The following is a 26,280-nucleotide window of genomic DNA, read 5'->3' on the forward strand; positions in this document are numbered from 1 at the left end:
CCAGACTCCAAGCACCACTGAAATGTTAGTTGTTGAGCCTCTTGGTACAAAGATCATGACATATTCTATTACATTCCTCACCATGCCTATCACAGTGCTAAGATGTGTCTATTCCCCAGTCCTAGACTAAGATGGTAATATAAATTATACTAAGGATGTTTCATTCTAAGATTGTAATGTGAATAGGAGACTTTTGGGTCACAGGCAAATCTTGGAAGCTATCTCATTAGCTTAGATAAACTACATTTTGGGAATTAACTATGTAATAACTTTTTTCAGATATTATATTTTTTCTTGGATAAAAAATGTTTTAAAGTTGAGACGTAACCAGCAGAATATGTCACACATATGGTGAAATCAGCTTGGTTTGTTTTGGCGAATAGTGGGATCCCTGGAAACAAGAACTCCGAAGGGCACTGATGAGTTTTGGCCATTGAGAAAGGTAGATGGAAAGACAGAAAATGGCCCTGTAACCTCAGTAAGACCTTAGATGGCAGTGGAGTCAAAGGAAGCCCACATGATAAGTGAGGTATTTGGGGGGAATGCCCTTGTACTGTGTGAATTACTTGTCCTCACAGTCAAATTGAGAGGCCAGAGACTTAGTGAACTACTGGATGGATGATAATTCATGATAAAAGATGCACAATCTCCTTTGTTAGGACATCACTTCAGTTTGTTATGTGTGCTTATTAGTCTTATTTCAGTTAATAAATGTCACCCAATTGATTGAAGTCATATGGTTCTCAATTGAAATAAGAGTGAGCAAAAATAATTTTTGGCCTCTAATGACTGTTCTTTTTCTTTTACAACTCTGGGCAACCATGCACATTGTACATACACATGACTCTTGCTGTCAATAATGGCCAGCCTTGTAACTTCGTATTATGTTATGAGAATATGTCTGTGTTCTAATAAATGTCTGTTTCATGCCACTCATTAGAAACTTACTACAACCTTAATAGTACTTCTTCCTTCTAGATATCCCCTTTCCTCCAGACCAGATCCAAATGCTCGTGATCCTTTTCTCCTTTGATGTGAGCCGTCTCTAACCCTCACTATGTTACTCTGTCTAGAAACAAACTGCCAGATGAGGACCCTGGACAGTGGGATTGGAACCTTCCCACTCCCAGACTCAGGAACTCGTGCAGCGGGACGATACATACGCCAAGCAGACTCCCCTGAGGACACTGACCCCATCCTGTCTCTCCAACCGGCCCTTTGTGCAGCCTCTTCCATCAGAGCCCAGACCCTTGAAAGAGAAGTGCCTTCCTCTGCAGATAGCCAGGGCTCTGCAGACAATGCCATTGTTCACTCCACATCCGACCCCATCATGACTGCCAGAGGGACGCGACCTCTTCAGAGTCTCCTCCCCAAACCAGCCTCCTCAGGTACAGTGCCCCTTACCTTTCAGATGAGATTGTTTTCTCATCAAAGTCATGTATTTGCTCACAAAAATGGAAAACAAGCACCAGAAAAGGTTCCCACCAGGTCAGTCAATGGCCTCTGCCCAGTGGAAGTGTGTATGCATGAAATCCCTTTATGTCCTCAACCGAAAAGTTACAAAGTGAAGTGAAGGCACTCATTTGTGACTGACTCTTTGCGACCCCATGGACTGTAGCCTGCCAGGCTCTTCCATCCGTGGGATTCTCTAGGCAAGAATACAGAGTGGGTTGCCATTGCCTTCTCCAGGGGATCTTCCCAACACAGGGATTGAACCCAGGTCTCCTGCACTGCAAGCAAACTCTTTACTGTCTGAGCCCCCAAAAGTTACAAAAGTAAGTACTGAACATCATCACTTAGTATTATTCAAGGAGCCTAGGTTGCCCTAGTGGCAAAGAACCCACCTGCTAATGTGGGAGACCTAGATTTGATCCCTGGGTTGGGAAGACCCCCTGGAGGAAGGCATGGCAACCCACTCCAGTATTCTTGCCCAGAGAATCCCATGGACAGAGGAGCCTGAGGGGCTGCAGTCTATGGGGTTGCAAAGAGTCAGACACAAACTGAAGCGACTTAACATGCACATGCCCATACACACATAAAGGAAACCAGCTGGTAAGCACAGGTATATGGACATATAAACGGATACAGAGACACCTATATGACACACACTTCAGATTTTATCTTTTAAATCTTAACTTTGAGTATAGACCAATCTAGGCCCAAGACATAAATTTAGCTGAAATGTTGTTTGCCCTCTAACCAGAAACATACATCTTCTGACATATTCCTATCCTGTTCAAATGTATTTATATGTTGAACTATAAAAAATGTAGTTTGATATATTAGAAGTAGATTGTGCATTAATGACAGTGGAATGGTGGGAGCCTTCCGCCTGAGAAGAACTATCCTTCGCTACAGTCAGTTGAAACAGGCTTTCATGATTAAAGACAGGACCAGGCTAAGGGTCAAAGTTTTTTCACTGTTCACTCAGGATTGAAAATATTTATTACAGTTCAGGATGACACTAAATAATTTGTAACTTGTATGGCCCATGTTGCATTTATGATGTGCATAAACATATGAGCTAGAATTCTGAAGGCTTTCATTTATGATTTGATGATGAGAAAGCAGCCACAAGTAGAGATTATACCAGGGGCTTCTGAGAAATTAGAAATGAAGACTTTTCATTAAACATCTTTGAATCAGTGTGATTGGGTATTTCCATGGCTGAGTTCTTCCTCCACACAGTAATACTAACTGCTGTGAGTGTTTCATCACAAACTTCTGCTCATCTCAAGCCAAGGCTACATTTTAAAAGGCCCGAATCCATATTATTTTTGAAGTAAATGCATTGTTAATTAATGACACAGCCTCCAGAGATTCAGGGGCGAAATCGTAGTTATAGATTATGTGCTCCATGCCTGACTAGCCACATGTGTGACCTCAATTCAGCAACTGGCTGCCGAGCAGACTCCATGATTAAACACTGTCATTATAACAAATTGAATAGAAACCGCAAGCCTTGAATTGCTTCATAGGAAGAGAATAGGAAGGAGATTGTTCTGATCTTGCTGCTAATATTCAGTGCTTCAGTTTTCTAAGGTGTGTGTCTTAATTAAATCGTCATGAAGAGTTATAAAACAAAAAAAGTGGTATATGGTAGACAGTAAGGTCAACACGACGCAGGACATTTTTGTGCTGTGCATCCTGAAACTTCCTGCCCACCTTAGGTTGTTGTCACCATGTGTCAGAGGCAAGGCCTGCTTTCCAAGACTTCTCTTCTGTGACCATTGGTTACTCGTCTTAAAAATTAAAGAACAGAAAACTAGATGGAACAAAAGGAAGGTAGTTTCACGCAGTCACTTCTGGTTAAAATATGCATTGGAATTGGTTATTTTCTTATCCCCATATCAAAAATGGAAGTAACTGTACAGATCTCCCATTGCTGATGAAAATACGATTACTTTGCTTCTGCTCACAAGCAGAATGCTACTGAGAGGCTCTCACAGCATGTCCTATTGATAATCATTGAGGCTGGAGCAATAATAACACTAATTCTCCATTCCGACATGAGGAAGAGCTACACTGTGCAGGTTAGTCCACTATTATGGGTTATGGAGGAACTTTAATCGTTCTCTGCTAATTGCACCCTGGCTACTTAAAATGTAATCCCTGGGCCAGCAGCAACCCCTGGGAGCTTGTCAGAAATACCAGTTCTCAGACCCCACTCCAGACCACCGAATCAGGATCAGAATCTGAAGTGTTACAAAAGCTCTGAAGGCGTATGCACATGTGAGCTTGCACAGTACTGCCCAGCGAGACCTTTAAGGGCCTCTGGGCAGTTTCCCAGAGAAGGCAATGGCACCCCACTCCAGTACTCTTGCCTGGAAAATCCCATGGACGGAGGAGCCTGGTAGACTGCGGTCCATGGGGTCCCTAAGAGTCGGACATGACTGAGCAACTTCCCTTTCACGTTTCACTTTCATGCATTGGAGAAGGAAATGGCAACCCACCCCAGTGTTCTTGCCTGGAGAATCCCAGGGAGACGGCGGAGCCTGGTGGGCTGCCGTCTATGGGGTCACACAGAGTTGGACATGACTGAAGTGACTTAGCAGCAGCAGCAGTGCAGTTTCCCAAACCACCTATTTCAAAATGATCTTCATCAGGTTGCTAGGAAAATCAGTTTAGTTCAGTTCAGTTGAGTCACTCAGTCAGGTCCAGCTCTTTTCGACCCCATGAATTGCAGCACCCCAGGCCTCCCTGTCCATCACCAACTCCTGGAGTTCACTCAAACCCATGTCCATCGAGTCGGTGATGCCATCCAGCCATCTCATCCTCTTGTCGTCCCCTTCTCCTCCTGCCCCCAATCCCTCCCAGCATCAGAGTCTTTTCCAGTGAGTCAACTCTTCGCATGAGGTGGCCAAAGTACTGGAGTTTCAGCTTTAGCATCATTCCTTCCAAAGAAATCCCAGGGCTGATCTCCTTCAGAATGGACTGGTTGGATCTCCTTGCAGTCCAAGGGACTCTCAAGAGTCTTCTCCAACACCACAGTTCAAAAGAATCAATTCTTTGGCTCTCAGCTTTCTTCACAGTCCAACTCTCACATCCATACATGACCACTGGAAAAACCATAGCCTTGACTAGACAGACCTTTGTCAGCAAAGTAATGTCTCTGCTTTTGAATATGCTATCTAGGTTGGTCATAACTTTCCTTCCAAGGAGCAAGCGTCTTTTAATTTCATGGCTGCAGTCACCATCTGCAGTGATTTTGGAGCCCCCAAAAATAAAATCTGACACTGTTTCCACTGTTTCCCCATCTATTTCCCATGAAGTAATGGGACCAATCAGGGCTCCCTAATCAACCGTGTTTGGGAAAAGTTGCAAATTCAAATCCTCCCTTTGGAAATCATGACTGTCCCCATTAGCACAATGAAGACTCCGAGATATTCTCCAAAAATGAAACCTGTTTGTTCATTGTATATTAACACATGCATATGGAATCTAGAAAGTTGATATCAATGAACCCATTTGCAAGACAGCAGTGGAGACGCATACGTAGAGAACAGGAGGAAGGAAAGGGTGGGACGAACTGTGAAAATAGTGTGGAAACATGTATATTACCATATGTAAAACAGATAGCAAGTGGGACTTTGCTGTGTGACACAGGGGGCTCAACCCAGTGCTCTGTGACAACCTCAAGGGATAAGAGGAAATCTATTTGCTATTTGATGTATTAATATAACACTACCTGGAGAATGATCAGTCTTTCCCAAGCAGTTTGCCCACTAAATGCTTTCTAACATGGAAAGTCTGTCAACATCTTGTGGAAAAGTGGTCCGAGGGCAGTTTGCCTTTGGGTCTCCAAGACTGAACGTCCTCTAACGATGCATGTAATTATGCAGACGTTTCTGTTAGCAAGACTCGCAGGGGATGGAATGTTGGCAAACCAAGCTTCTGCCGTGTTTGGACCTTGTTGATTATTTCTGCATGTCCTCCCCTCCTCCCTAAACTTGTGAAGAGTTGAAGGAAGCTGATTGTGATTTCATATGCATTTCCTCTTTTAGGAAAAATCAATTCCCAAATGAAGAGTGAAGCCGAGCCAAGGTCTCAAAATTGTTCACCATTCCAATATGTCGAAAACGCAATGCCGAGCAAGCCACTTCCAGCCTGGGAGGGTGATGACGCTGCTGCAGAGACCCAGGTAAGGAGAGATCGCCAGGAGGGCACCCTCCATCTGCTGGGCCTGAGTGGGAAGAATGACCTCCTTAACCACTTCTGTGGTAGAGTTAATGTTAAATCAAATTTGTTGTGGTTCAGTGAAGAATGACCAAGGCCCACGGCTCTCCTTTTTTCCTGATAACACACTGATAACACTGTGTTCTTGTAACTCAACTATTTCTGCCCATCTGCACCCTGACTCTCAAGGTAAGGATTCTCTGCCCTGATGAGACACTGTGGGACTGTCATTCACTCTCCCAAACCATAACAGCACCACTTAGAATGAGTTCATGATTATTTTTTCATTATCTTATCAGTTACATTAACTTTACCTTGCACCTATGAGACAGGTAAAGCAGGCGTGATTATATTCCCTTTAGGGATTAAGAAACTGAGGCCTGGAGTGGTCAAATGACTTGTTGGGGTCAGTGAGACTTGTGTTTCTTCAATCCCTGTCATTTTCACAGTCCTTCGTCCTTCATCCTCCCTGAGATGGCACACACACAGGCTTCCTGGCATGTGATTGGACCTGGGGAGGAGCTCAGGGCTCAGGGACTCGGGTCTTCTCCAGGAGCTACATGGTATTTTCTCCTTAGCACCCTCCCGCTTACCTCTTCCAACTCATTACCTGGGCCATATTCAGCTTGTACATGATTTCTCACCTTGTCCTTGGGCTGGCCCACTCTGGGGTCTTTGGTGGTGCCCGCACACAGTGAGAAGAGTGGGTGGAAGGACATAAGAGTCAATCACCAGAGCTTCCTCGCCCTTCCTTGACCCTTCCTGCTTCTGCCACCTCAGCTCTCCCACTCCTGGCATTAGGAGGCCCCATTACTATTTCTACTAAGGTTTCTACCCAACCATGATGAGCAAATACCAGATTAGCCCACATCAGAGATCCCACATAGCCAGTGTGGTGGAGCCTTCTTTCAGCCTTTAACACCTCAGTATGTAAATGAGAACCTGGACAAGTAGGGGAAATGATCCCCTGGGCCCATAGCCTCAATGTGCAGCAGAGGCCACCAGCTCCAGAGATGCTGGACTGCGGTCAGGGTCCAAAGGAAAGTTACTCTGGCACTAAGATTAGAACTCAGCCCTCTGAATTCCATGTCCAGCACTCAGAACAGGGGTCTGAAAGGCAAAGGAGTAAACAAGTGTGTTTTGTCATGCCTTAATCAGACACAGAAATGATAGGCTTTTCTCAGTTTCCTCTAAAGCAGTAGCTGCCACATGTGAGCAGACATCAGAATCATGTGGAGGGCTACATGTGATGTGTATCCTGCTGCCTGCACCCAGAGTCCAGTTTGGTATAGATGGGGTGAGATTCAAACACTTCTAATAAATTCCCAGGTGATGCTGATGCTGCTGGTTCACAGAACACACTTTGAGAAGCAATGCTTTAAGGACTCTGTGCTTGCTTTTTGGAACTAAAAAATTTATAAAACTCTAAAAGACACCCAGACTTGGGGGGGAAACAGTTCAGAAACAATAGGTAGTGATAGTAGCAAAGGATTCAAGCAATTCCAAGAAAGTAATAAAACAAAAACAAAAAAAGAGGGGGTGTCATTCAGTGCTGGCAGGAAGGAGCCTCTATGAATATTCATATCCCCAACACACACACACCTCTCTGGGGTTCCTTCCTCATCATCCTTCACCAGCTCAGTCCATTGGAAATCCTGCATGGTCTTCTAAGAGTCATCACTGGGGCTTGGAACTCATAACTCTACTTCATTGACTGCTAGGGAGGGAAAGTGTAAAGTATGGGTGAGCTTTATATTTCTAGTTCCAAGTACAGTGGTTGGCTCCATTCATGTCTTGAATAGACGGATGAAAATGCATTTCATCATACCCAGCTTCCTGCCAGAACTCTAGACACAGGCCTCCCTTGGAACCACTGCTGTAGACCTATCATCCTTCATAAATGTCATCCTTGCTAGACGACTGATATCTCCTGGATTGAGCTCTGTACCCCCAGAACCTAGGATACCACTTAGCCTAGAGTAGGTACTATGATGCTTAGCACAGAATCTTTGGAATGGGTGGATGAATAATTAAATGAATTCAGGAATAAAGGAATAATTGCTTGGATTCATAACCCTAGATAAAGGAGCTTACATTCTAAAATACGTTTTTATCATTTCTGACCAAATGGCACCCTCCCAAACAGATTTAACTTCTGTGCATAAACTACCTGGGGTGGGTGTAGAATAATCGGTCCTAAGAGGACAGTCTGCAAATGTAAAAGAAAGCCCCAAATGCTCTTGATTCTACACAAAGGGGTTGAGGTCTTAGATACCAGTATTCTGCTTATGTGCACAGTGTGAAAAACCATCTATACAGTTTGAACAACCTCAACAGTTCCTGAACTTGACTTTATTGCCATACCTGTGACATCCTCATGGGTCATGTCGTATGTTCATGTGAGCAGGAGAGGAGACTGATTCCCTTGACCTGTGAACTGTTAGTAGATTCAGTGATTACATATAACCCTATAGAGCCAGCAATTGTGTACTTTCCTAAAGGCTTTTTAGTCTTTCAGGGCCTGGAATAAAATTATGAATTAGGCAAACATGTATTCTTTTGTTCCCAAGGTTGATTACCGTCATACTCTCTGATACTTGAAAGCTAGTGGTAAGATCAGCTAGATAAATAAGCCATTAGGCTTGGGACAGCAGCTCTAATGGGCACTTGAGAAAAATAAGATGCCATAAAGTAGTGTACCAAATGCAGAGGGGGTAACTGTGGGGACCGTCCCGTACCTGGACAGTGGCAGCATATGGCTTCATCAGCACATTCCCATTTCTGCAGCTCTGATAACCTAATATAAGGCACCAATTCCACGTGAGACAGATCAACTGACCAGGCAGTGAGGGTGGGGTAATGGGGATAGAATTCTGTGCACAGACCAACAGCCAGATATGAACATCCTCGCGGGATGCACTGTCCATTTTGACTTGCATGAATCATCTTAACAGTCTCATATTACTCATTTAGGACAAGGCACCCAGAATGTGTGCATACTCTGCCAGCGGTAGCAGTGATAGTGACAGTGACCCGGACTATGGAAATAATGGTTTTGGAGCTGGAAGGGGCAAGTTAGTGAAAGCAATGAAGAGCACCACCCCAGGTAACACCCGCCGGGTCCCCAGGAAATTCAGGGAGCCTCTCTCTTGGGTACCCTTCGATCATGCCTTTCACCAGGCTCTGTTTCGACCTCACTTAGATCTTATATCTTAGTTCCACGTCTCTCCTGAGATCTAATTTCCTGGTACTTACGGAACATTGTCTACGCGCATCAATTTGTTTTCTGGTATTATCTTAATGACATTGCAGTGCAGTCTGAAAGGATTTTATTTCCAAATCTGGCGTCTCCCAAAAAGTCTCCAATGGAGTTATCTTCGTAATGAAGGGATGGCTATAAAGATAACTTTGTTCTTAATTACACACTTTGGCAAGTTAAATCACCCCATGAGCTATGGATGGGGTGTTCCAGGCTCTCTGCTCATATCATGCTCTGTAACTCTGGACCTGTTACCCATTATGAGCAGGTCTGTTTACTAGGCTCAAACTCCCTCACATTATTTTTATTTGAAAGAGAATTTGCACTAGAAAAGCCTTCATCCTGAGGCATTTAAAAATATATATAGTCAGATGGCATTTCCTTACAGATACAAGAGGACAGATGACCCCTAATATAGAGTGTGATCCAGGATCTGCTTTTCTCCTGATCCACTGTGGATTATCAGAAATACTTTAATGAATCAATGGAGAATCATTCTTTCCATACTAATCAACTTTTATCAAATACTAATTTGGCAATTATCTGTTGTAACCATGACTGTCCTTTTTAAAACAAGTCTGGTATGTTACTTTTGAAAAAAAGAAATTACCTAGTAATTGTGTGTGTGTTAACCGGTTTTCCATTTGTCTTGGCATTTGTGACATGTAGGGTAAGATGGGCGTGTGAGAATAGTCATTAACCTGAGCCTCCTTTTTGTTCCTTGCATCCTACAAATCACCAGAGAGGCAGGACCAATGGGTGGATCCTGCAAAGACTTACCAAAAGGAAAGTGGCTAATGCCCCTGGCGTTTTAGTTAGGCTGTTGTCCTTGTAAGCTCTCAGGGGTCTGTCAGTGTCCCTTTGTTGTAACAGTTAAGGGGAAGGGGAATTAATTGTCAAGGGTCCTTCTCCATGAAGATGCTGAAGTCCAGGCCAACTGCTAGTCTAGCTCCTCCCTTGCGCTTAACATGGATCCACAGTGAATAACCTCACCTCGCTGACCCTTAACTGTTCTTCCTGGCTCTAATTTCCTACATTTATTGAACAAATACTTATTAAAGGGCTCCTCTGGGCCAGCTTTCTGGCAGTGAAGGAATGAACAAAGATCTCTGCCAGGCAGTAAAAGATAGATATTTGTTGGTGGTGTTTAATTGCTAAGTTGTGTCCGACTCTTTGCCACCCCATAGACTGTAACCTGCCAGGTTCTTGTATCCATGGAATTTTCCAAGCAAGAATAGTAGAGTGAGTTGCCATTTCCTACTCCAGGGGATCTTCCTGACCCAGGGATCAAACCTGTGTATCTTGCATCTCCTGGTTGGAATAAACTAGTAAATGAATATCTTTTGTTGAAAGGAGATATGGAAGAGACAAGTAAAGCAGGATAGGATATGGAAGAACAGGACTGCTCAGGAGTGGTGGTTGGTGGGACCAGAGCGGGAAGAGGGGGCCCAGATGTTAAATTTTCAATAGAGCAGTCTGAACAAGGCTCACTGTTGTTGTGTTAATTACTCTGTCATGTCTGACTCTTTGCAACCCCATGGACTGTAGCCCTCCAGGCTCCTCTGTCCATGGGATTCTCCAGGCAAGAGTACTTGAATGGGTTGCCATTTCCTTCTCCAGGGGATCTTCCTGACCCTGGGATTGAACCCGGGTCTCCTGCATCTCAGGCAGATTCTTTACCATCTGAGCTACCAGTGAAGCCCAAGGCTCACTGAGAAGGTAGTATTTGAGCAGAGATGTGGAGGAGGAGAGAGTGAGCCTGGAAGACATCTTGGGGAAGCACATTCTCAGCCCAGGAACAATCAGTGCAGACACCTTGATGCTGTGGCAGAAGGAGGATGTTGGAAGACTAGGAGATGAGGTCAGATGAATGGAGAAGGGGTCAGAGCTCTTGTAAGGCCTTGCTCACCTTTCTGAGGACTTTGCTTCTCCCCTGAGAGCCATCCATGGGGGCCTTTGGGCAGTCTGAACAGAGCAGTGGCATGATCTGAGATGCTTTCCAAGGACCACTCTGACTGCTATTTTGAGAAGACTGAAGAAGCCAGGTCGACTAGAAGGCCATTATACTTATCCAAGCAACATGTGTTAGTGGCTGAGACCAAGGTGGTCCCCGTGAAGGAGTGGGCAGCACGGGCTAGTAATGGGACTGTCTGTAGTGATGAGCATGTTCTGTATCAGCTCTGTCTAGTACCATGGCCATTACCCACACAAGACTCAGGAGTTCTTGCAGTGTGACTAGTGTGAGAACAGAACTGGATTTTTTCATTTAATTTTTTGCCATAGTTTCTCTAAGAGTTCCATTTTCCTCTATTTTGTTTTTATTTTAATTAACTTTAAATATTAATAGCCAGATTTGGGACACTGTACAACACAAGGAGTGACAATGGTCTCATTCCAGTTCTAATTAAAAATACAACACGAGTGATTGGTAGATTGGAGGTGGAGTGAAAGAAGAAGCAGGGTCGAGGGTGGCTCCCAGGTTGGGGTCCTAGAAAGGACAGCCCTCTGCCCACCGTAATGAGAAGACTGAGGTTGCGGCTTGAGGAAGCTGACCGGTAGTTGATGCTAAGTTCAAGGTGCCCATCAAGCAAGCAGAGATGTGAGTATGTTACCCACCAAGATTCTTGGCCTCCTTCATCAACAGAAATTGATCAGAGGTCAGATAAGATATTCAAGCAAGGCTTTGTTAGGGTTCCTGCTGCAGTAGTGGGGAGTGAGAACAAAGCCCAGGCTCCCTTGCTCACTCCCCAAGGAAGGAGGCAAGCTTGATCCTTACATAGGGTGAGGGTAGAGGTGTGTCCGGGAGTTGAGCCAGAGGGATGGCTTGGGTGGCTTGTCCACCTCTTAGATTGTGTTGTGTGCAGGAGGCATGCACAGTACCCTGCTTTTGCTCCAGGCCCTTCGTAAGTGGCAGGAGGTTTTTTGGTCTCTAGCTTATGTTCTGGAATCTGTCCCTAACTGCATACACATGCAGTTATTTTTAGTCCTTTATAGTTTCTCTGTACTTTGTTGCCCGAGGAGAGGTATGTCCAGGTGAAAGCATTTCAGCGCTGGAGCAAAGGGTCCCAGGTCGCAGGTCTCAGATAGGTGGTGGTGGGCTGTGTGAGTCTGGAGTTGGGCAGGTCAAGTCTGGTCTGTAGAGGTAATTGGATGTCAGTGTGCCAACAGAATCTAAGGTCCTGGGTCCCGCTGAGATCAGGAGGGGGCCAGAGAGGAGAAGAGGAAAAACCAACAAAGGAGACTGGGCAGGAGCCAGCAGTGAGCAAAGAGGAGGAGTGTGTGGCATTCCTAAAGCTGAGTGGAGAGAATGTGTCAAGGAAGAATACCGTGGTTCAATATGCTACTTGCTAAAAAGGACACAGGCTTCATATTGAGACCTGTCTCTTCCTCTGACAGTGGGGTTCTGGGGGTAGGAAGTGGGGGTGGGGGAGGGATGGTCTAAAGGCAGTTTGAAAACATCTCCAAAAAGGAAGCAAGATTAAGACAAATTGATTCTGAATGAGGATGACATACCTGAGTATGAAAGAAATCACTTTAGGGTCCAGAGTTTTAACCTAGCTTGTTTAAATGAGGTGTGCAAAGCAATACAGAATACACATTAGGTGATGGCTATGGACCTTGGTGGACAGAGAACTTGCTCCTTTAACTTTTTTTCTTTTTTTTTTTTCTACTTCACTGCAAAATGAAGCGAGTCTCAGCCTCAGTTTTTTTCTCTCTATCCTCATAGTGCTCATCCTCTTTCCTCCAACCAGAACAAATCCCTATTTGAGAGGTTTCTTTCACTCTATCGCTATAGCCGCTGGGCCCATTGGTGCTTCTTGGGAATAAGATGCAGAGTAACCCTGGAAGCAGCACAACCAGCACAAAGATCAGTCCCTCTCTCCAGGCATCTGCCTTCTGTCTGTAAAATGGGACTTGTTGCCAGAGCTCTGTCATCTGTCCACCCTGACTGATCCAGCCACCCCCAGCTGCAGCTAATGTCAGTGCTGCCAGAAACAGAAAATGTGTCCAGACAGCTGGCGTGGCTCTGAGTGTGTGCTGGCTTCCTGCAAGCCTGGAAAGGGGCGTTTAGGGTTGCTGCAGCACCAGTAACTTTTTGGGTGTTGGCAAAGTTGATAAGAAGATTGAAACAAGAGAAAAACACAGAAAGGAGTGCATGCCTTACGTAGGTGGTAGAGATTTTCTTCCCTTTGGAGACACAATTTTGTCTTGCCATTATCTCCTTTGTCTTCAAGACGAGATTACCCTTCCCCCACTCCTCCCCGACGAGCTGGTTCACTCTTTCAGTAACAAGTTTGTAATAGAGATTCCCAACCCGCAGGATGAAATTTTCCGTATCTTAAAGCCTTAGTAGAAGTTGTCCCAGAGAGTTGGCCTTTCTCAAAGACACCGTCTCTCCCTGGCCCACTGAAATATCCCTCAGGTAGAGGAGGGTACCTGCCAGTGGCAATCTGTCCTCCAAGGCTTCTAGAAAATGGGCACTCAGTGGCCTCTACTTCTTATGCAAAAGAGTCCTACTTTCTAAAATGCTGCCTATGGGCTCTTAAAGGACTCAAGTAAGTACACATCTTTACTTTCAAAGTTGGTTTCTATAGCATGACTTTGAAATATGTGTAGAAAGCCCAAGTTGTTAGTAGAGAGGCAGCAGCAGAAGCAGGATTTAGGAGCTGGGTAGGTGGCGCAGCGGGTGAGGGAGTAGGCAAAGTAAGTTTGTGGCTTTGTTTCCATGGAGCTATCTGTTCTAAATTGCCATGTTGGGCATAACAAACACTCCTACCCCCTTCCTGCAGGTGGGACCTGGGAGAAGGCAGGAAGGAGCCAGGGACAGAGGTGGGAAGATGAAGGACAGAGAGCAGACCAGGGCCAGAATGTGAAATAGGGACAGCCCAGCAGAGTTGCAGCAGTGAAGCTCAGTCTCTGTGAGGAGGAGCGAGGAGGAGTCTCACACCTGGCTGAACACTCTGGATCTCACACCTGAAACAGCAATTTCTCTAAGACCCCTCCACTAAGCGTTGGATTCATCCATCTGGCTGCCCACCACCATTACCTACCCTGCCAGGTATCTCAAGGGTAAAAATCCTGTCTTAGCTGATGGTCTCACCATTCTTTTAGTACAAACTATGAAGCTGGAAGTTTTCCTAGACTCTTCCTTCTCTTGCCTCCACCTCCTGGCAGTCTGAAGGTTCTGCTGGCTTCTTGCTGAGCTGCTCCTCAAACCTACCCATTCTCTAGCCTGTCTGCTGCCACCCCAGTAGTGCCTTCATTTGGTCAATACGCCCACTGCCTCCTTGCGCCCCTCCCCGCTCAACTCCCTGCCTGTCCCATTCATGCTGCCACAAAGCATAAAATCCCATCATATTCTTCCTTAGCTTAAAATCTTTCTTATTCACAGACAAAATCCAGTGTCCTCCACTTGCAAGATTCACAAAGCCCACTTTGACCTTGCCTTTCTGACTTCATCTTTCTCCATTTCCTGTCTTAAACTTTGTTTTTGTTGTTCAGTCACTAAGTTGTGTTCAACTCTTTTTGTCCCCATGGACTGCAGCACGCCAGGCGTCCTTCACTATCTCCCTGAGTTTGCTCAAATTCATGTCCATTGAGTCAGTGATGCCATCCAACCATCTCATCCTCTGTCACCCTCTTCTCCTCCTGCCCTCAATCTTTCCCATTATCTGAGTCTTTTCCAATGAATCGGCTTTTTGCATCAGGTAGCCAAAGTATTGGAGCTTCAGTGTCAGTCCTTCTAATGAATATTCAGGGTTGATTTCCTCTAGTATTGACTGGTTTGATCTCCTTGCTGTCCACGGGACTCTCAGGAGTCTTCTCCAGCACCACAGTGTGAAAGCATCAATTCTTCAGCACTCTAGGCATCATCAAAATGCTTGCTCTGTCCTGAACACATGATGCCCTTGGGGGCTTCCATGCTTTTGCTCTAGTGGTCTTGCTTCCTGGAATGGCTGTTACTCCAACACCCTTCTATTCTAACCTTATGTAACTCCTACTGTGTCTTTAAGATTGAGAGTTCAGACTTTACCTCCTCCAGCAAGTCTTCCCATTGCTCCTCCATCAGCCATGCCCAAGTTACTCATACTTGTCTGTTCTCCTGCCCTACTCTATATTTATTTGTGTCCCTTGCCCCTTGAGATTATACTATTTCTTTGCATATTCAGGTGTCTCATTAGTGCCGAGATTGCTTCTTATTCATGTTCTGCACTTAGCACAGGGCCTGGTACAACATAAGTGCTGAATAAATGTTAAACAGCTTCCTGAGTATTGAATTAAAATGCAGCACAGGACTGGTTAAGGCCTTGTTGCTCTTCATGCAACATCCATCATCCATTTGGGCCTTTCTTTGTACCAGAGAAAGAATGACTCAGAGCAGCTACCTACAGAAGGAAATTCAATAAGAACATTTCTCCTTCTCTGGACGGTTATGCTAGAGAAATCGGTGAATCCATTTTTCCAATTTTTCTCAAAGGTGTAGATGTACTTTAGCTTCCTCTTCCATGATGATTCTTCATGGGGACTGTTGGAGGCATATCAGACTCCTCTGTTTTGTTTTGTTTCTTTTAAATGGTTGCATGTCCCCTGGCTTGATTTTCATAATCTCTGCCCCAGTGTGGGAGTTACTGTAACAGAGAGTCCCCTCTTCCTGAAGAAACTGCACCATACCCTTGAGACCTGAAAGAGACATGTAATGGTTGAGAACCTTCAATCTTGGGATATTTGTTCTGTGAAAATCTCCACGTTGCATTAGTTAGTGGATGAACAGTATTGACAGAAAGAATAGAAGCAAAGAAGAGAGTTGAAACGAGTTCATCTGGTTTATTCAGCTCTTAATCTGTATCCAGGCCAGTGCTGGACACTGGGGATTGAGGACAGGTTAGTGACACAGCCCTGATCCCTCAGTGCTTCTAATCAGACCTACAGATGCAAAACATCAGCTGAGATAGGAGCTGGTCAAGAACCCTAAACAGTTGTGTTCTGCTGCCTAAGGCCATGCTATTGGCTCCTCAGGGTGAAGAACCAGAATTTCATTTCCTTTTAATTTTTCACAAATTGACTTCCCACTAGGGTCTGCAGATCACAGAGTCCTGAACTTACTTTCATGAGCTCTCCCTCCCACCTCAGGCCCCACAATCTCAAATACACAAATCAGGTCCACTGAGCAAAGCTTCAGAATCATGGTCCCACAACCCCCAATGATGTTCCCCTAATCGAGCCCTTCAACAAATTACAAAGAGTCAGTGCAGTTGTATTAAAAACAGTTGGTTTTGCAGTAATTAGAAAAACACAAGGACATGATGACTGTGGACCAATATTAAAAGAGACGCTGAAGGATAATGGCTCCAGTTCCTGGTTAATTCCTCAGCTTGAATATTTTGAGATTCACAACTAATTATGCAGAGATGATGAATTTTAAAGACGCTGCCACCCTGTCTTGCCAAGGCCAAGGACTTTGGCTATTAATAGAGCAATCAGATTTTGCTATATAGTAGAGAATTCATGCAAAGTTGCATCTATTTTAAAGCATTCATCTGGCACATGACTTAAAGATGACAAATCATTGTAATGTGCAAAATCAGCATTGGGTTAAACTAAATCCAAACTCATTATAATCATTCTAAGTTCCCCCAGGAGAAATCTTTTGTTTGAAATGGACACCACAGGTAAGAGCTAGGACACCACAGGTAAGAGCTATCTTTAGTCCTTCCTGGATCTTCTGTCTTATTTAGATCATTTTAAAGATTAGCTTTACATTTGACAAACCCACCCTGACCCTAGGGGAATGAACACATGCAATAAAACACGAGGGACTTGTGTCCTAGCATTAAGCTTTCCTGGATGACAAATGGAAACTCCTGACCCTGTCAAGCAGGCTGTTCTTAGACCCTTGCCAGAACCAGGGTCTCAGATTTCTCTCTGTCACTATTTGTCCACCACGGCTCTTTCAGCTGTTACGATTGGGTTTGCAGTCTGCTGGTTTGTTTTGTTTTTTTTTAAGTGGAGAAAAGTGTCATGCACAATAACAAAACAAAACAAAAAACCCCACTAGCTTCTAAAAACCACGTGGTCAGAAGCTAACCATCAGAAAGAACCCACTGTGTCCTCAGGCTTGAAAAGGGAGGCTGCGATGTGACTTGCATTTAATTATTAAAGCTGCATATTGTGAGGCCCTTAAGAAAGCAAATGTCACGATGGACAGAATGAGTTTACCCTCCTGTCGAAAGAGCAGTGTGCCGTGGCAAAGCCGTCGCTCAATTAAATTGGACTGCGGGATACAGAGGAGATGGAGACCAAGTCTGGGGACCCTAATGAGACATTTTGGAGGGAAGAGATACCAACCCCCCAGAGTTTGTCACTCTGTGATGGATGTTCTCCCCTCCCCCCACCACCATTATCGCAGCGCCCCCCAGCACTACCCATTACAGCCCCAAACATTTAAACAGGAGCTTGCAGAGTAGAATTTCAAAGTGCACAGCAACTCCCTGCTTGTTGTGGAATAGGTGAGGGGAGCAAATGATACAGAATGCTGTGCAAAATAGCAATCTTTCGCTGCCAGGACTGAAAGAAAGCTGGGCAATGGATCTAAATAAATAAGCCATGAATTGGATGCCATTTCATGTGTGGAAATGTGTGCATGCCCTCAGTCTCATGCAGGGGGAGCAGAAGGAAGTGGAGTGTGGTAAACCTCCAAGGCCTCTTGCCACCCTGCAGCCCCCGAAGAATGCCTGGGATGACTTTTGTGTAGAGCTTACACAGAATCCAAGGAATACCCCCACTGTTGATACTGGGTAGTCTAGCCCCGTAGCTCTCAAACGGGGTGATTGTGACACCCAGGGGACATTTGGCAATGTCTGGAGACACTGTGGGCTGTCACAACTCGCAGGTGGGGAGAGGCTTGCCGTCTGGTGCATGGAGCGTGTGGATGCTGCTAAAACTCCTATAAGGCACAGGGCAGCCCCTAATAACAAAGCCTTGTCAAGCACAAGATGTCAGCAGGGCCGAGAAGCAGCCTAACAAAATTAACCCCTAGGTATCGGAAATGTTCGCTGGGAGGCACAAGCTGTCAAATACTTGCACCAAACTATAACAGCAGAGAAATCCCCCTGCCTCCATGCATTTGCCTCAGGCCTGGCCCAGCTGCCTGATTGGGGGTCAAGATGTATGCCCTCTCCAAGGGGCTTCAGAAGGGACATTCGTGCTCCTGTCTGGGCCTCTCACGCTGGCCTGTGGAGCCTGTTCCATGCTTCTGTCTGAGTGTCAGGGACACTGCAACCATCTGAAGTGCTAACACAGAGCACAGATTGTTTAAGGCTAATACCCATTAAGTCTCTTATTAGTATTTCATTTCTGTCTCTCAGAGAACATGTGCCCTGAGGAGGCGGAAATCCTTTACAGACTTGAAAGTTACCCGAGGACAGTTAATCCTCAGGCTGCTTTCGTAAAGTAGGTAAATTGCAATTAGATGTTAAAAGAAGAAAAAAAACATCTTCAACAGGTGTTTGGAGTTCCTGGGGGACCTCAGAGTTTCATGCTTGGCTAAAAAGCACACAGTGATATTTGAAAAGGGCCCCTTGCCAGAACTTTCCACAGAATGGTTAAGACTAGGAAGATTAACATAAATCTCAGGAATAAAAATGCTGGGTCAGTAGAAGGAGCTCTGTTGAAGAAATGGGGTCTGTGGGGAAAAGAAAGGGCTCGGTATTCAGGGAAAATCTTTCTAGAGGTAATTATTAAAGTTTGAAAAAGGAGAATGTGATGTGCAAATCTTTGAGATGTGGGGAGAAAAGAGACACATGCATTCTAATTATTTAGAGTGTTTTGTTCTCAGACTTGAAGAAAAATGACAGACACCATTTCTCATGTTCTCCCACCCCACTCACCCCTCCTCAACCAGCCAAAACCCTAGAAACATATCTTGTATTATACAACCAAGCAGATGAGCTCAGGGCAAAAATAGGGTTCCCTTCCTGACAAGCAACTAGGAATTTTTCCAGGAAAATGTCGAGTATCATTCAGCAAATCATACAACTGGTTGTTCTCTGTGAACTTTTTAGAATTTAGAAACCAAGAGCCATGGGCCATTTGGCGAGATGTGTGGGACATGCCTGTAAGTGAGAGTTAGGACACTGGTGTTCTAATGAGTACACTTTGTGGCCCTGAACCAGTAACATTAACTTTTCTGAGCCTTTGTTCCTCTGCTATCCAATGTCTACCTTGCCTCCTTCTCGTGGAATAGTTCAGATTTGACAATAGATGCACAAGGCTTCCAACCTGCAGAGTGCTAAATAAACATGAGTGGAATTGTGTTAAATATATTGAGGGAGAGAACAATTCCTAGAATTTAAGGTTGAGGTTATCAGAAAAGGGGAGGAGAGCACATGGACCTTGCAAACTGTGGGCTGAAATAATGTTAGGCTACAGCCTCAGAAAGGTTATAAAGCCCCCTCATAACTTAGCCAGGGTTATACAGTTTCATTAAAAGAAATATCATAGTCTCTTTATCTGTTGTTAAAATTCAGCCTAAGTAAGAAAGAACTGATTTAAACTTCCCTGAAACAAGCCCAGTTGCATCCTCTGTCCTTTATTATTTATTTTCGTAATGAGTAGCAATATCCCAAGCTATCACTCAGGATCGTTGTTTCCAGGTTCAATTACATGGGACCCAAGAAATATGGTGAGGCTGGATCAGGTGGGGAAAAGTTCCATTTTTAATTAGACCATGAATTTTATTATAAATGAATAAATCAGCATACTCTTTAAGGAATTTAATTAGAAAAGGAGACAGCATTCTTTTCATGGTATTGGCCAAGCTGGCTCTCAGTCTTGGGCAGGCAGAAAAGGTTAATGGTTGGCTCCCAGCCACCCCCTGATCAGCTTACTCACCTGTTTATGAACCCCTACAGAAGCAGTCATAAACAGTGTTCTCTTCCACCTTCATCTTTTCACATTTTTAAAAACCTTCCTTTTATCTTGGTTTGTTTGGCCCATCCAGGGCTATTGTCTCTTTTCATCCTGAAATGTTCCCTCCACACCCCCTCCACCCTCCAGAAACCTCCAGGTATCTTCCTGAATTTGATTAAGATTCCATAGAAAGAAGTGACAGGATCAGTATTTTTAGGGAAGACCCAAAGCTATGCTAACATTGTTCACAGTGCCCACAGGATCTTTGAGATGTGCAGAAGGACTCAGTTAGCCAACTGGAAGAAGCATGTCTGTGTCTTCTTGGACCATAACTTACTTAGTGATACTGAGCAAGCATCTCCCTTCCCCTCATTTGGCCCATCTAGAGCTAGATATCTTCTGGATCCTCCTGCCCCAACCAGGCCTGATGTTCTATCACTACAGCCTGTAAATAAAGACTGTAGTAACTTGACATCAAGCTTCAGGCTTCAAGATCCAGCAGTCTCGGGTATTTGGAAAGCTTCTCAGAGTTTTCCTCAGGTCTCATTCTTCAAAATTTGATTTTATTGTTTTGATCACAGAAGCCACTTCTCTACTTCGGTGCCCCTTGCCTCATGTAGGTTAACCATCTTTGTGGCTTTCTTGTTCATCCTTCTAGTCTTTCTCTGTGCAAATCAAGGAAATGCAAACAAATACTTTGTGTACAAAGTGAAGCAAACTGTATACTGTGCTTCATCTTGTTCTGTTTTCCTTCAATTCACAATATATACTGGAGATCACTCCATGTCAGTACATAAAAGTCTTCCTCCTTCTTTTTCACAGCTATGCTGTATGGCTGTACCATAATTAATGTAACTAGTCCTCTATGGAATGGATTTCCAGATTTAGACTTTTGAGTCATAGTATAAAAGCATTCATTGTTAGAGGAGTTGGGCTGTTTTCACTTCCACGTGTGATCAACATGCCTGGTCCCCCAAAGCCTCACCATCAAATTTAAGGTCAAACTACTGTGCCCTGCCAGTCTTCCATAGGAAAAATGTAGTGAAAAACAGTGTGGTTTGAATTTTATTTATCTTATGAAGAGTAAGGCTGAGAACTTCTGCTTAAATCTACTTAAATGTCATCTGTATTTCTAAATCTGTGAATCATCTGGGAGTGACCTTTGCCCAGTTTTTTATTGAGTTACGTAGGTCTTTTTCAACACCACTTCTAAGAGCTTTGTAAAATTTAGGGAGATTATTCCTTTGTTTGTGATACAAACTGTCCATGACATTCCCAGTTTTTTCATTTCCCTGTGACATCACTTTGGATGTTCTTTGCAATAGATTTTATTTTCTTTCATAGGGTCAAGTCCATCAGTCTTTTATGATAAGCCTTTGCAGACTGCAAATTTATTAATTTTAAAAAATCATGTTTTTTCATAGTAACCCAGACAGTGTGTATTTTTGTCCTCACATATGGATCCAAACTTTTCTTTTTGACTATCCAGTTGTCCTATGTCAGTTTTGTATCAAAGAGATACTTTAAAAAAGAGAAGATCAATCAGTTTCTTTTATGACCAGCTGTGAAGGAGACAATTTTGTAACTGAGGAAAAATGAAAAGATCTTAGTTTCTTCTGGTACAATAATTCAGTTGGCCAGCCTGATCCTTTCAACCCCATATTCTGTGTCAGTCATTTCACCATCAGGCCTAATTAATGCAAAAAGAATCTTTCGACCCACAGCCAGGTGAAGAAACATCCTTTGTTTCCAAGGGTCTCCTGGATGAATCATAGAGTGCGCTGTCCTATTGTGACTAATTTGGGAGGCTATTACAGGCCTGAATATGTGCAAGGAGAGGAGGTTAAGTGTGCATGAGAAGGCTCCTTGGACATTTGGGCTCTCCTTTGGCCATGCTTTTGCTGGACTCTGCTCGTGCTTGTTGGGAACTCATCTCTAAGTTAAGTGCTGTGGGCATTGGAAAGGAAGCATGAGGCATGGTCCTGCCCACACAGAATTCACAGTCTAGTAGTAACAGTAGAGAGAAGAAGTTAGACATTTTAAAAGTCATTAACAATAATAGCAGCAGCATATAAGTAAGTTCCCTAAAGTATGGTTACAGATACCCCACCCCTGCTCATGCCTCTTTGTCCCACTTAAAATGCCTTCTCAGTAACCTAATATCATGGATTCTTCATAGATCTTATTTTCCTGTGTCAAATGAAGACTTGTTTTCCACATTTCAAATGGAGTGAACCATCTCAAAGTCAAAACTCTAGATCTGGGCTTATATCCTTCTCCTGGGATTCCACAATCCTCTTGTTTCACCATGACCATCAAATCACTACTATGCCTGTCTACCTCCCTGCTTGTTTCTTAACAGCAGGAATTGTGATCTTTTCCACTGAAGCTCTGGCATATGAGAAGAGCTTACTGAACGCTTATTGAAGGGCTGGGTGTATGAATGGTCTGTGACTCTGAGATTGAGTACTAACAAGGATTTACAGCAAAAGGAAAGAAGTAGTCATGCTATCTCCATGAAAGGGACTTTTGGGGCCAGTCTTGAATAATCGATTTTGAGTTGGCATAAAGGGGAAGAAAATTTCTCCTTGGACCTAGTAAGGGAATTGGGGAATGAAGAGAGGGTCTGAAGAGGGCAGTGACGGTCAGTCTTCCCTGTAGGTACAACATAACAGAGATCACGTAGTTTTATAAGAATAATTTATATAAAGGTGATGCCAACCTGCAGTGGTTGTGATCTGTCTGTGCCAGTGAGTTTGAGAGGTGAGCTAGAACACATGTGATCAACAGGCTTGGATTTGCTATTACTGTTCCCAGAATCTGCCTTTCAATTTGAATCTGTCCTGCAGCCTTTGCTGAAAAACAATAATCAGAAAACTTGCCTCTCTCTCTTTCTGCTTTTCCTCTACATTTGTAATAATCTAGAGTACAAAAGTGTTAGAAGAGAACTCAGATGTTATCTTGCCCATCTTCTATCTCGCTGGAATGTAAGCTCCCCGAGGCCAGGAATTTCAGTTTTGTTTAGTGCCATAGCCTGAGAATTTCTTGCATTCAGTGAATATTTATTTGATAAATGAAGAAAGATTTAATCCCCCTTATCCTATTCAAGACCAGGAGCTGACTGTGGCTCAGATCATGAACTCCTTATTGTCAAATTCAGACTTAAATTGAAGAAAGTGGGGAAAACCACTAGACCATTCAGGTATGACCTAAATCAAATCCCTTATGATTATACAGTGGAAGTGAGAAATATATTTAAGGGCCTAGATATGATAGATAGAGTGCCTGATGAACTATGGAATGAGGTTCGTGACATTGTATAGGAGACAGGGATCAAGACCATCCCCATGGAAAAGAAATGCAAAAAAGCAAAATGGTTGTCTGGGGAGGCCTTACAAATAGCTGTGAAAAGAAGAGAAGCGAAAAGCAAAGGAGAAAAGGAAAGATATAAGCATCTGAATGCAGAGTTCCAAAGAATAGCAAGAAGAGATAAGAAAGCCTTCCTCAGTGATCAATGCAAAGAAATAGAGGAAAACAACAGAATGGAAAAGACTAGATATCTCTTCAAGAAAATTAGAGATACCAAGGGAACATTTCATGCAAAGATGAGCTCGATAAAGGACAGAAATGGTATGGACCTAACAGAAGCAGAAGATATTAAGAAGAGATGGCAAGAATACACAGAAGAACTGTACAAAAAAGATCTTCACGACCCAGATAATCATGATGGTGTGATCACTGACCTAGAGCCAGACATCCTGGAATGTGAAGTCAAATGGGGCTTAGAAAGCATCTCTACAAACAAAGCTAGTGGAGGTGATGGAATTCCAGTGGAGCTATTTCAAATCCTGAAAGATGATGCTGTGAAAGTGCTGCATTCAATATGCCAGCAAATTTGGAAAACTCAGCAGTGGCCACAGGACTGGAAAAGGTCAGTTTTTATTCCAATCCCAAAGAAAGGCAATGCCAAAGAATGCTCAAACTACTGCACAATTGCACTCATCTCACATGCTAGTAAAGTAATGCTTAAAATTCTCCAAGCCAGGCTTCAGCAATACATGAACCATGAACTTCCAGATGTTCAAACTGGTTTTAGAAAAGGCAGGGGAACCAGAGATCAAATTACCAACATCTACTGGATCATGGAAAAAGCAAGAGAGTTCCAGAAAAACATCTATTTCTGTTTTATTGACTATGCCAAAGCCTTTGAGTGTGTGGATCACAATAAACTGTGGAAAATTCTGAAAGAGATGGGAATACCAGACCACCTGACCTGCCTCTTGAGAAATCTGTATGCAGGTCAGGAAGCAACAGTTAGAACTGGATATATAACAACAGACTGGTTCCAAATAGGAAAAGGAGAACGTCAAGGTTGTATATTGTCACCCTGCTTATTTAACTTCTATGCAGAGTACATCATGAGAAACGCTCGACTTGAAGAAGCACAAGCTGGAATTAAGATTGCCAGGAGAAATATCAATAACCTCAGATATGCAGATGACACCACCCTTATGGCAGAAAGTGAAGAGGAACTAAAAAGCCTCTTGATGAAAGTGAAAGTAGAGAGTGAAAAAGTTGGCTTAAAGCTCAGAAATTGGCTTAAAATTCAGAAAACGAAGATCATGGCATCTGGTCCCATCACTTCATGGGAAATAGATGGGGAAACAGTGTCAGACTTTAGTTTTGGGGGCTCCAAAATCACTGCAGATGGTGACTGCAGCCATGAAATTAAAAGACACCTACTCCTTGGAAGGAAAGTTATGACCAACCTAGACAGCATATTGAAAAGCAGAGACATTACTTTGCCAACAAAGGTCCATCTAGTCAAGGCTATGGTTTTTCCTGTGGTCATGTATGGATGTGAGAGTTGGACTGTGAAGAAGGCTGAGCACCAAAGAATTGATGCTTTTGAACTGTGGTGTTGGAGAAGACTCTTGAGAGTCCCTTGGACTGCAAGGAGATCCAACCAGTCCATTCTGTAGGAGATCAGCCCTGGGATTTCTTTGGAAAGAATGATGCTAAAGCTGAAACTCCAGTACTTTGGCCACCTCATGTGAAAAGTTGACTCATTGGAAAAGACTCTGATGCTGGGAGGGATTGGGGGCAGGAGGAGAAGGGGACGACAGAGGATGAGATGGCTGGATGGCATCACTGACTCGATGGACGTGAGTTTGAGTGAACTCCGGGAGTTAGTGATGGACAGGGAGGCCTGGCATGCTGCCATTCATGGGGTCGCAAAGAGTCGGACACGACTGAGCGACTGAACTGACTGAACTGAACTGATCCTATTCTTATTCATTGTCTCCTTCATGACTGTACAAATCAGGCTATTCCATTGGAAAGAATTCTAATTATTAAAACATTTTAATTGAGATTTTCTATCCCATACACTGGTGAGGGAGGAGGACAGGAGGATCTGTGTGCCATTTGGGTCACACAGTAATAATAGCTTGGAGAATCTTGATGGATTGTGGATAAAGACTACACTCAGCATACGCTCAGGAGAACCATGAAATCCAAAGTTCTCTTTGATATCTGACTCACGGTTTGCTAAGATAGTGGATAAAATAATGCATACCTGTAGGAATGCATGAATGAATGAATGGGTCAGCCAGATATACTGGGAAATATTCGTGAAGGATTTGAATTCAGGACAACTTGAATTAATATCCATAGCATGTGGTATCACTGAGCTTCTCTGAGCCTCAATTTCTCATCCATCAAATGACAATAATAATGCTTAAATGCAAGATTTTAATGAGACAGTATATACAGCATGCCTTTTGGAAAAATGTCCTTTAATGCTGGCTATTGTTATTGTTATAAATTAATTTACAAATAAAGGCTCAGTGACGTACAGCTCTGGTACGGAAGGGTTACAGAAGCCTGGAAGGGGTTCAACCCAGACACTTTTCTTGTCCCTAAAATGTCATAATGGAGGGTTTTCAGAGAGAAAAGGAAAACATAGAGTGGGACTGGGGGTCCCCATGTCCGCCTTCTGGACACACCTTTGCCTATGTTTATTATTAACAGTGCTCATGTGTTTCTGGACATTTAAGCAGCACAAGGACTGCATGTGTTGTTTTGTTCATTGTTGCATCTCCAGTGCCCAGAACAGTACCTGGCACATAGGAGGCGCCTAGTCAATGCTTGTCAGATGAGTGAAAAGCATTACTGCTGAAATGAACTATTCTCTTCATAAAAGCTCAGTTGGGTTTTCAGAGGAAAGCATAAAGTGAACCAGCATCTTAGAATTTCCCAGTGTCTTTCTCAAAAGTAAAAAAAGTTTTTTTAAAAAAATTATCATGTCAGTGCCACAGAATGTCTCTTTGGAGTGCAAAGTTCACACACATAATGTGGTTAAATTACAAATGTTATTCAGTATAATACCAGTTGGATCATAAGATGAAAGAAATTATGGGCTAAAACAGCTCTTT

The 26,280-nt window shown here is 43.6% G+C and overlaps 1 protein-coding gene across 6 annotated transcripts in view; it reads left to right on the top strand.

Annotated features, from left to right (window-relative positions):
* NCKAP5 (NCK associated protein 5) overlaps positions 1–26,280 on the top strand; it is a 1,219,674-nt gene that overhangs the window by 1,137,275 nt on the left and 56,119 nt on the right. For 5 of the 6 annotated variants that reach the window (XM_027562077.1, XM_027562069.1, XM_027562081.1 and 2 more), the window contains 2 exons: positions 1,074–1,388; positions 5,505–5,641. In XM_027562077.1, the coding sequence (XP_027417878.1) occupies positions 1,074–1,388; positions 5,505–5,641 (452 nt within the window). Of the gene's footprint in view, positions 1–1,073; positions 1,389–5,504; positions 5,642–8,649; positions 8,783–26,280 lie in introns of all 6 variants that reach the window. The other variant, XM_027562091.1, reaches the window with a different exon arrangement.

This window comes from Bos indicus x Bos taurus, chromosome 2, assembly GCF_003369695.1.
Source record: "Bos indicus x Bos taurus breed Angus x Brahman F1 hybrid chromosome 2, Bos_hybrid_MaternalHap_v2.0, whole genome shotgun sequence".
Classification (NCBI taxonomy): domain Eukaryota; kingdom Metazoa; phylum Chordata; class Mammalia; order Artiodactyla; family Bovidae; genus Bos; species Bos indicus x Bos taurus.